This window comes from Anomaloglossus baeobatrachus, chromosome 4 (assembly GCF_048569485.1).
Source record: "Anomaloglossus baeobatrachus isolate aAnoBae1 chromosome 4, aAnoBae1.hap1, whole genome shotgun sequence".
In the NCBI taxonomy this organism is placed as follows: Eukaryota; Metazoa; Chordata; class Amphibia; order Anura; family Aromobatidae; genus Anomaloglossus; species Anomaloglossus baeobatrachus.
This window is the reverse complement of record NC_134356.1, coordinates 490747095-490759240: the sequence shown is the minus strand read 5'-3', so window position 1 is coordinate 490759240 and position 12146 is coordinate 490747095. Positions and strand designations below refer to the sequence as shown.

General features: G+C 43.2%; 1 protein-coding gene across 2 annotated transcripts in view; it reads right to left on the bottom strand.

Moving 5' to 3' along the window:
• Positions 1-6942: 6942 nt before the first annotated feature.
• The window catches only part of MYO5C (myosin VC), a 296937-nt gene continuing 291733 nt past the window's right edge, over positions 6943-12146 (bottom strand). For both annotated transcript variants that reach the window (XM_075345779.1, XM_075345780.1), the window contains one exon: positions 6943-8141. In XM_075345779.1, coding sequence (XP_075201894.1) covers positions 7989-8141 — 153 coding nt within the window. In that variant the 3' untranslated portion in view covers positions 6943-7988. The remainder of the gene's footprint in view (positions 8142-12146) is intronic.

The following is a 12146-nucleotide window of genomic DNA, read 5'->3' as shown; positions in this document are numbered from 1 at the left end:
GTATACTATTATAACGGGGTAGAGGTAAATTTGTGAATGAGGGTAATGTAATATGTGCATGTGGCTGAACAGTAGACCCCCAGATTAAATGATACGGGGTGGGGGGGAAGTTGGCACGCCAACCCGGTGTTATACAAGTACACAGCTCATACATGTTCCAGCTCATCTAGGGTATACTAGACTCCGGTCTTAACAAAATCTACAGTATTGGGCTATCAACTAGTTATTTCCACTAAACGTTTATGATAAATTTGCAAATAATACCAAAAATGCCCTAAATGCCCATGAAAACAAGAATACTACCTTTGGTACATGTATCAAACATTGTATTTATCTGCATGGTGGCTCAGTGGTTAGCACTGCAGTCTTGCAGTGCTGGGGTCCTGGGTTCAAATCCCACCAAGGAGTTTGCATGGGTTTACTCAGGGTTCTCCGCTTTTCCTCCAATACTCCAAAGACATACTGATAGGGAACTTAGATTGTGAGCCCCAGTGGGGACAGTGTTGCCAAAGTATGTAAAGCGCTGTGGAATTGATAGTGCTATATAACTGAATAAATATTATTATATTGTTATTAATATTTACCAAGTATAAAAAAGGAGCATAGATTCCTAAGCAAATATTAGGGAAGAATCCAGAATGTTACTGACTTTAAATTGGCCAGCATTGGCTTGCAATGGCGACATTTTAGGCAATTATTTTATATATTCATGAACATTCACAAAAGGTGAATTAAATCAATCCCTTGCATAAGATGGATACATGATGACAATGTAGGAAATATAAAGGTTAATAAAAGGAGACAAAAAGAGAAGCAAACGACAAAATAGCATTTATTAAAGTGAAATGATTTTTATTTGTAAACATTCGTCTTTTACATGATTTCCTTCATTTCCACCATTTCATTTTTAAGTGTAACAGTAACTATTCTTAAAAAAGCGTTCTCCGGTCAAAGGCTGGAGAATTATCTTTACAAGAGATAATGGTGCAGTCCCCTGATAGTCATTTACTCAAGCTGATGTCCATAATTTCTTCTCTATAGTCATAAACTGCACAACAGCACATGAAGAATAAAGGCTCATATATTACATGGGCTGATTTCATCAAGGGCTGGTCTACTATACACAAGATCAGGGTTCCCCAACTCCAGTCCTCGAGGGCCGTCAACAGTGCATGTTTTCAGGATTTCCTTAGGATTGCATGGGTGTTGGAATCATCAACTGTGCAGGTGATTAAATTATCACATGTGCAATAGTAAGGAAATCCTGAAAACATGCACTGTTGGCGGCCCTTGAGGACTGGAATTGGGGACCCATGCACAAGATGATCAGTGCCTTGAGCCATTGAATACAGCGCAATGTTGGCAGCAAATATCCTCCATATACACAGGGCGATGTACTGCTGAAAAGGAAAATCAGCATAAACAATTCTATCACCGAACTGATCACTGAGTGACTGCCGACTCATCTTGCATAAACCAACCTTCAGCCATTTGGCTCCCTGAAGACGAAATTACAAGTCCCAAGTGGACCGCACCATTCAGCAGCACAGACATTATCTCTCTAAGATTAGATCTTCAGTTGAATGTTTCCTTTCTTAAAGAGTAAAGCTGGTGTCACACATAGCGACAACGACATCGCTGTTACGTCACCATTTTCTGTGACGTAACAGCGACCTTGTAAGTCGCTGTTATGATCGCTGCTTAGCTGTCAAATACAGCGACGCAGCAGCGATCATAACGTCGCTACATGTGCAGAGAGCAGGGAGCCGCGCACACTGCTTAGCGCTGGCTCCTTGCTCTCCTAGCTACAGTACACATCGGGTTAATTAACCCGATGTGTACTGCAGCTACATGTCACAGTGCAGAGAGCAGGGAGCCGCGCACACTGCTTAGCGCTGGCTCCTTGCTCTCCTAGCTACAGTACACATCGGGTTAATTAACCCAATGTGTACTGCAGCTACATGTGCACAGAGCAGGAGCCGGCACTAGCAGCAAGAGCGGCGGAGGCTGGTAACGAAGGTAAATATCGGGTAACCAGGGAAAGGTCTTCCCTTGGTTACCCGATGTTTACAGTGGTTACAGCTTTCCGCAGCTGCCAGATGCCGGCTCCTGCTCCCTGCTCGCTTCATTTCGTCGCTCTCTCGCTGTCACACACAGCGATGTGTGCATCACAGCGGGAGAGCGACGACGAAAAAATGAAGCAGGACATTCAGCAACGAGCAACGACCTCACAGCAGGGGCCAGCTCGTTGCTGGATGTCACACACGGCGACAGCGACGGGACGTCGCTGCAACGTCACAGAAAATGGTGACGTAGCAGCGACGTCGTTGTCGTCGTCGCTGTGTGTGACACCACCTTTAATCTTGTTTTAATTTGTATTTCATAACTTAAGAAACACAAGTAAATTTGAAACTTTGTAATACATCTCATCACAGAAATCTGCTGCTTTTTCCTCCAGGATGGATCATTCATTATCAAAGTTCTCAATGCATGGTTAAAATCTGTACTAAGTGCAGAGTCACATATTTATATTATTGAGATCGGAGATTGCAGTTGCCTCCTGCTCCTCTTTCTCTTCTTTTCCCACAGAAGATTGCAGTTGCTTCCTGCTCCTCTTTCTCTTCTTTTCCCACAGAAGATTGCAGTTGCCTCCTGCTCCTCTGCCTCTTCTTTTCCCATAGAAGATGGTAGTTGCCTCTTGCTCCTCTGTCTCTTCTTTTTCCATAGAAGATGGTAGTTGCCTCCTGCTCCTCTGTTTCTTCTCTTCCTAAAGAAGAATGGCAGTTGTTTCCTGCTCCTCTGTCTCCTCTCTTCCCATAGAAGATAGTAGTTGCCTCCTGCTCCTTTGTCTCCTCTCTTCCCATAGAAGATGGTAGATGCCTTCGGCTCCTCTGTCTCCTCTCACCCATAGAAGATGGCAGTTTCCTCCTGCTCCTCTGTCTCCTCTCACCCATAGAAGATGGCAGTTTCCTCCTGCTCCTCTGTCTCCTCTCACCCATAGAAGATGGCAGTTTCCTCCTGCTCCTCTGTCTCCTCTATTCCTATAGAAGATGGTAGTTGCCTCCTGCTCCTCTGTCTCCTCTCACCCATAGAAGATGGCAGTTTCCTCCTGCTCCTCTGTCTCCTCTATTCCTATAGAAGATGGTAGTTGCCTCCTGCTCCTCTGTCTCCTCTCACCCATAGAAGATGGCAGTTTCCTCCTGTTCCTCTGTCTCCTCTCACCCATAGAAGATGGCAGTTGCCTCCTCCTCCTCTGTCTCCTCTCTTCCCATAGAAGATGGTAGTTGCCTCCTGCTCCTCTGTCTCCTCTCTTCCCATAGAAGATGGTAGTTGCCTCCTGCTCCTCTGTCTCCTCTCTTCCCATAGAAGATGGTAGTTGCCTCCTGCTCCTCTGTCTCCTCTCTTCCCATAGAAGATGGTAGTTGCCTCCTGCTCCTCTGTCTCCTCTCTTCCCATAGAAGATGAGAAGATGGCAGTTGCAGCTGATAAGATTCTATTTCATTAATGTAATAATTTGTCTTTAAAGAATACAGATTTTACCCTTGAATTGAGAATGATTGATCAATCCTGGAGGAGAAAGAAGCAGATTTCTCTGATAAAGACATGCTATAGTATCTTATTTGATACATGAAATAAAAATTATAAAAATGTTTGCTCTTTAATAGATCTTTATATTCAGGCACTTGGTAAAAGGTTCATCAAAAAACAAAATATTCATGTTAAAATAAAATACCACTATAAAAATATGACAATTTGTATACAATTGGTCTTCATTTTCATTATCTACAAAAGATATAAAGGAATAATCTATCAAAAAAAATATACAAGAATGTATAATAAGGCACTAGCATACAGTAAATAAAATGCATTCTATTCACTTACAGACATCACGTAATGCCTTTTTTCAATGGATCTGGACACCTTCGAGGGCATTTTCTTTACGTAAATGCATGTACTTTAGGCCAGAAATATTTTTTGCTAATGAGTTTCATTCAAAATTTTGCACCAGTGGCCTTCTATAGCCTCTGTGATGCAACATTGTTGGCAGCTGAATGAGTTAATTGAGAATCATTCAGTGAGCTTGTTCTGTCTGATAGTTTGCAGCTCATAAATATGGCTTAGGGTGCACCCACACTAGTGTATAAAACAGTCGGTCTGATTTTCATCTAGTAAAGTAGGACAATTTTTTTCTCCCTTGTCATCCATTTGCTGTCCGTATCAATGCGTTTTTTTTCTCAGCAACTATTATTTAATTAATTAATTGACAACCATTTACTGTGTCCAATGCTACAGAATGGAATGGTAATGTATCCATAAAAAACAGATGCCACCAAAATGGTCTGTCAGGCATTCGATGCTTTTCTTGCACCCATAGACTTGAATAGGTGAGTCTCATGCGATTTACGGATTAAAACTGGAGTCACATGAATGTATGAAAAACACTCTCCCATTCTCATCCAGGAGAGTAGAGCGATTTTTCCTCACTTGTCATCAGTATGCGATCTGTTCCTTATCAGCAGCTATTATTCATTTATAGTCATTTACAGGGCCATTTACAGTGTTATGTACTACAGAATAGCTTTGTATCAATAAAAACGGACGTCACTAGGATGGTCCGTGTGCTGTCCATTTTTTTTTCTCACAACCATTGACTTGTATTGGTGAGTTTCGCATGATTTTGGCATACATGCTGCAACATTTTTCTCATCCAGAATCTGGATGAGAAAAAACTGACAATCTGCTCCAACTGATTGACTAACATTAGTCAAAGTGCATTGGTCATATGCTTATGTGAGCGTACCCTATGGGGTCCACTCGCACCATACTGCAATTCATTCCTCAGGTCTAATACAGCTAAGAAAAAAACTGCAGATCTGCCCTGCCTCATTGAATAACATGGGTCCGAGTGTATTCCCTTTTTTTATCGGATTGCGCTCATCTGAGTTATACGCTCATGCGAGGGAGCCCTATACTGAGCTTATATCAGCGGATTGAGGCGGAGGTAACACAGTGACATGTTTAGTGCAAAACCATTCTCAGACAATTTAGAGCTGTAACTTGGCACTAAAAAAAAAAAAAGGCCAAATTATAGACAGGGTTCATGCTACTCCCCTAAAATGTGACTGTCATTGAACTCTCTGGAAAGTACCTTGTATGGAACCAGCAATAGATAATCCAACCTGTTTGGGAATATTTGTGACACGATTGGAAATCATTAGGCTGAGCAGACACGGCGAGTAAAACGGAGCGAGTGGAATGTAATAAAAACGCATTCCACTCGAACCAATGTTACTCTATGGGGCAGCTCCCATATGTGATTTATTTCTCAGCCCTAATCAGACAGCGAAAACAATTGCAGCATGCTGCGGGTGGAATCCGATTAGTTTTCACTCACACCCATACAAGTCTATGGGTGCAAGAGAAACATCGCACTGCACTCGCATTACACCAGTGTAATGCAAGAATCGCATCAGCTGATAATGGAGGTGATAGTGAGATTAATCCCTCCCTCTCCACCACAGCGCCTGCCCTGTCCTCCGCGGCTGTGCTGTGATCGCCGGATCCCATTACAGTGGCTTGACAGTCGTATGACACTCGGCTTACACTCCAGCAGAGCGGGAGCCAAGTGTCATGCGATTAACTCGCATTAATGACCGTGTGGCCCCAGCCTAAGATGCAATGTTGCGATGTGACACCACAATCTGAGTGTGAAGCGACACATGTCACTATGGAGCCTAATGATCACATAGACGTTCAGACAAGAGGAGCTTGGTAAAAGAAATGTAATAGAGCTAAAACGACCCCATCAGAACAAGCTCAGAGATGGATCAGTAAGCTAGTTCTACACAGCGACATTTGCTGCAGCACATGACATTATCAAAGATTTCTAGGGGTCGCATTGTGACATTGAGGGTAATGCGACTGCAACAACCAAGTGGAAAAAAAATCGGTTTTGTGACTTGTCACATCTGCAGTACCCTCGTGTAGTGCAACACCATTTACTTGTATTTTTCTGTGCTGTAGTATCGACCCCTAGTAATCTTTGGTAACACAATGTGTCGCAGTCAAAGTCTCCATGATTCATAGTGTGTAGGGTTGAAGCTAGACTAAAGCTGGTGTCACACATAACGACGACGACAACGACGTCGCTGCTACGTCACCATTTTCTGTGACGTTGCAGCGACGTCCCGTCGCTGTCGCTGTGTGTGACATCCAGCAACGACCTGGCCCCTGCTGTGAGGTCGCCGGTCGTTGCTGAATGTCCAGCTTCATTTTTTGGTCGTCACTCTCCCGCTGTGACACACACATCGCTGTGTGTGACAGCGAGAGAGCGACGAAATGAAGCGATCAGGAGCCGGCACTGGCAGCTGCGGTAAGCTGTAACCAGCGTAAACATCGGGTAACCAAGGGAAGACCTTTCCCTAGTTACCCGATGTTTACGCTGGTTACCAGCCTCCGCTCTTGCTGCCAGTGCCGGCTCCTGCACTGTGACATGTGGCTGCAGTATGCATCGGGTAATTAACCCGATGTATACTGTAGCAAGGAGAGCAAGGAGCCAGCGCTAAGCAGTGCGCGCGGCTCCTTGCTCTCTGCACTGTGACATGTAGCTGCAGCACACATCGGGTTAATTAACCCGATGTGTGCTGCAGGAGAGCAAGGAGCCAGCGCTAAGCGCGGCTCCCTGCTCTCTGAACTGTGACATGTAGCTGCAGCACACATCGGGTTAATTAACCCGATGTGTGCTGCAGGAGAGCAAGGAGCCAGCGCTAAGCGCGGCTCCCTGCTCTCTGAACATGTAGCACAGCGACCTTATGATCGCTGCTTCTGCTGTGTTTGACAGCTAAGCAGCGATCATAACAGCGACTTACAAGGTCGCTGTTACGTCACCGAAAATGGTGACGTAACAGCGACGTCGTTGTCGCTGTCGTTTAGTGTGACACCAGCTTTAAGTCCATTGCGTTCAACCCCTGACCTAACCTAACATGTTGTAGTCCCAGCCTTTATCTCATTCTGCAACCAGCAGCGTGCAGGGAAACAAGCTGCCATAATAGCCAAACTGCGCAACATTTTTAATGAATCCTAATTGTAAAAATGATAATTAGCCCAAATTTAAGTATCTCCATCTCACATTACTCAGCTCTGAAATGTGGGTGAAATACAGACATATTAATGTTTCCTTTCCAGCTCAATGTCGTGTTGCTAGGAATAAAAAGGCTCACATTGCTAAGAATAGAGGTTGGAATGTATTTTAGCCCCACATGAAAAATAATAACTACTAATTCATGAAACATATAGGAAAATACATAGTGAAAGTGCCTGTGTTAATAAAGTAATACAATAAACAACCAATTCAATAATTATTTAAAAACATAAAATGATAAAAATAAATCTTCAATGATAGTTAAAATGTCTAACTAAAAAACAGTGGCACAATACAAAACAATGCACAATAATGGCTAGTACTGTAGTCAATGAATCACTTGGGAATGTTTCTCTCCTCTCCAAGATGGTCATACATATAAATGTCAGCCGAACCCAAAAGACAACCTTCTAATGTATATGGGGTGTTCTGAATCTCCACGATATGAGGGAAAAGCAAGCTTGGACATAATCATCATATGATAGATTTCTGGAATTAAAAGCCTTCTCTGCAAATCATCATTATTGAGATGGGCTTGATCTCTGTGCATCATACAACGCCAGATACAATTCATTATACTATGATTCTCTGTACAGGGATCTAAGATTGTAAGAAAGGCTTGATGGTATATTGTCCTATACGTTGTGATTTGTAAAGAAACTATATTTTCTCAAGAACCTTTCACCGTTACTATTATCTCCTTAGAACAATGAGATGATGATACACTAGTGTTACCGTCCCAGCATTACAGCGGATCTAAATATAGAGCAGTCGTCAGTTGATCCAAGATGAATTCCAGTGAGCGCTGTGCATAGTCTGTGCTGGAGCTTGTGCAGCTTTTTATATTCTAGACCCTCTTAAGGAATCCGAGCTTCAGGCTGCTGGGAATTTGGATGGTTTCCAGTGCATGGGGAGATGGGCTGAATGGGAAGGTCACTTGGAAGAGGTATTTACTATCCACCATTAGCTGTGATCCATCTTCCCGACTGCTTAGCATGGACTAGGGAAAGAAAAAAAATGTATAGATTGATAAAATAATAAGTAAAATGCATTTATACATAAGTAAATAAACAAATGGATGAATAAAAATGTTGAGAAGCCAAGAAAATGATTTTTAGTCGCATATTGAGCCCTTATCTGCGGTGATGATAGTCATTTGGCAAAGAACCAAAACCAATTATTTCATAGGCTGAATGGAGGGATTCACTGAAGGGTTATTTTACCTTTCCCATCTCATATGGGGGAACAAAATGGACAACTAAATGTGAACAGGGAATTTATCTCTTTCTTAGGCTAAGTTCACACTTCAGTTGTTTTGCATCAGTCACAATCCGTAGCCTTGAGGAATTACGGTATCCTGCAAAATATTTTGCAGGAATCCTGTTTTCCCCCATAGGCTTCTATTAGTGACGGATTGTGACTGATGATGCTGCGTTGCATCCGCTGCGTCGCGGTCAGTTGTTTTTTAACTGACCGCCGGGCGGGAGCAACGCAGAATGTAACGTTTTTTGAGCAGCGCGATCCGTAGGATTTTGCTGCGCATGCGCTCTCTGGCTCCCCGCCCCCGTAACCAGGATAAACATCGGGTAACCAAGCAATGCGCTTTGGTTAGTTACCCGATATTTACAGTGGTTACGGGTGCACGGAGCCCGCGTTAAGCTGGTATCCAAGATAAATATCGGGTAACCAAGCAAAAAGTGCTTTGCTTTTAGTTACCCGATATTTACCCTGGATACAGTGTGCAAGGAGGCCGACACTTCACCACTCGGCTCCGCCCCCTCCCGCACTCCGCATGTACACACGCACTCACACATACACACACATACATACATACACACACACACACACACACACACTCACACTCACTTACCTGTCCCCAGCCATGCAGACCGCAGCACTGACGTCCTCAGCTCCGCCCCCTGAACTCCGCCCCCAAGCTCCGCCCCCCCAAACTCCGCCCCCAGCACACAACGGAGTCCGACAAAGAAATTCTTTTCTTTGTCACCGTTGTCATCCGTTGTACAACGCATCAGTCACATGCGTCAAGCAACGCATGTGACTGATGCAAAACAACTGAAGTGTGAACTTAGCCTAAGGCACACAGATGGACCCACAATACAGCTTAAAAGCAATGGCCACGGAATCTGCATTGAGGTGCAGACCATAAAGTATGGACGTACAACTGCATGGATAGAAGCTATACCTGGAGATGAGGCCTGATGTTCTAATAATATTTCTTTCATTACTCAGAATAACTGTATGCAACAAATCATGTTGTATAAGTTTGACATTATCGTAGATCAAAAGATAGATAGATAATGGATAGATACAGGGATAGATAGATAGATAGATGAGGGATAGATAGAGGGATGGATAGAGGGATGGATAGAGGGATGGATAGAGGGATGGATAGAGGGATGGATAGAGGGATAGATAGATAGATAGAGGGATAGATAGATAGATAGATAGATAGAGGGATAGATAGAGGGATAGATATATAGATAATGGATAGAGGGATGGATAGATGGATAGATAGAGGGATGGATAGATAGATAGAATCATAGATAGATGATAGAGAGATAGATAGATAGATGGATAGAATCATAGATAGATATAGATAGATAGATAGATAGATAGAGGGATAGATAGAGGGATAGATAGATAGACTCATAGATAGATAGATAATGGATAGATAGGAGGATAGATAGAGGGATAGATAGATAGAATGATAGATAGATAATGGATAGATAGATAATGGATAGATGGAGGGATAGATAGATAGATAGATAGATATTCCCTGCATCCAGGCTGTACATTGTCCTTCTATTTTGCAAGCTGATGTAATATTAGAAGTAGCACAGCTTGGGGAATGAATAAACTGCATTTTGCTCAGTGAGGCCTCTAAGTCATGCCGCTGGCAAGTGCAATTCAAATATTGACTTATCTAATATACAGAGGACAAACTACTGAAGGGAGATTGGCACCTGTTAGCAATTTATTACTAACTTCTGTTAAGTCACCAGTAAGTGAATAGAATCATGGGAGCGGGCAGCCTCGCTCTACTTTACATGCTGCTACACTTGAGTAGACGTCCCAACGTCTGCTGCACCTGTACACGGTTTACACTGCTTTTGTGGAACTCATTATAAATATAACACATACATGAAATTATTTTACCTAGTCAATAAAATCAGGTTTTGTTTTCTTTCAAAAACCTACTCAGAAATTATTTAAAGGTCTTTTAATTTATAAGTTTTGAATGGCAGTCGGCTTGCTCTTGTTAAAAATAATAAGCTCACTTTTACCCACCTAGCTCCACCATTGACTGGTGGCAATCTACAGCAGTAATGTCATGACATAGTTACATAGGTTGAAAAAAGACCTAGGTCCATCTAATTCAACCTTCCTCCACCAATTATACATTTAATCACTAAATCATTTATAACCGACAATGTTGTACATGACTATAACACACATGACCACTGCAGGAAATCACTGGGTTCAGCAGAGGTGCTAATTTAATTAGCAAGAGACCACTGAGCCCAGTGATTGCCTGCAGCAGTCACATGTCCTAATTGTGACTAGAGATAAGCGGACCCATGGAAGTTCGGGATTTGATAGTTCAGATGAAATTTTTTAATGTTCGGCTCTGGACCCAAACTTGACTTGACCTTCATTTGAAGTCACTGATTGGGCAGTTCGGGTCTCTGATCCAAAATAGCCAGCCATAAACAGATCACTTCCAGGGGGAGGGTAGGCAGGGCTTTTTCCATTTTTTTAGTGCACAATGCATCTGATCTTCCTGTTGTTACCCCCAGTGTGAGCCGTTCAAACACTGCAAGCGGCTCTCACTGGGCTGAGCACCGAGCATACCCAAGCACAATGATGCTCGCGTGAGTGGTTTGCATTTGTAAAGCACTCAAACTTTGTTTTTGTTTATTTTTAAAAAGTGAACCTGAAGTTTGGTGTTCACTACTGAACACCGAACGTCAGGTACACTCATCTCTACTTGTGACTTCACTGCTGTAGTCTGTGAAAGTGAAGAAATATGAGCCCTACAATAGGACATAGCCACCACCATATTTCACTCTAGGCACCATACATTTTTTAAATTCAGTTTTCTATATGCATGATGCCAACAGTGAGGCGTGATGGAGGCAATGTTCTTAAGTGGGGCTGCACGAGTGCTACTGGTGTCAACGTTTCTTTGGTGGTATCATGAATTCACAGATATATTGCTCTATATTAAAAGAGAAGATACTACCATCACTCCGTGCACTTGGTAGATGTGCACTTTTCTAACATGATAATAATCCAAAACACAGATATATTGCATCTCTGAATATGAAGAACAGGGTGGAAGTGATTCAGTGGCCAAGTATGTCTGCTGTTCTTAAAAAAAAAAAATCAAACACCTATGGGGGATTCTAAACAGACAAATTGGGGCTTTAAAAGAAGTCATTTTTGAAAAACAAAAAGAGATAGATGTTACAATAAATTACCAACTTGATCATTCTATGCATAGAAGACTTGGTTGTCATGATCCATGTCTGTGTCAGCCACGGCAGAGCCACGGCTGGTTTTCTAGTTCAGGGTTACAGGTCATGTGATGGGTTAATCCCATCCTGCCTCGTTACGGATCTCAGGACACTATATCCCGGCGCTGTGCCTCCGGTGCAGTGCCAGTGATAGTTTATGCTCTGCAGCGTGTGCTGCTGGCTCCCGTGAGTTACCTGATCTGTTCTGCCACCCTGCTACCTTATCCTGCCCGTTCCCCCCAACATCCGTCCGTCCATCCAACCCGTTCCCTGACTACTCGCTCCTGTCTGCCTGTATCCCAGCCCTGTCCGTCTGACCCGGTTCCAACTTGTCTGTCCTCCACCCTTGTATGTTTCTTGGACTTCCCAGCATCTGACCTGTATCCTCGTTCCTGGCTTCGGCTCCGTCTATCCCTTCTGTTGTATATGTGACTTCCCGGCTTCTGATCTTCGGCTATCACCTGACC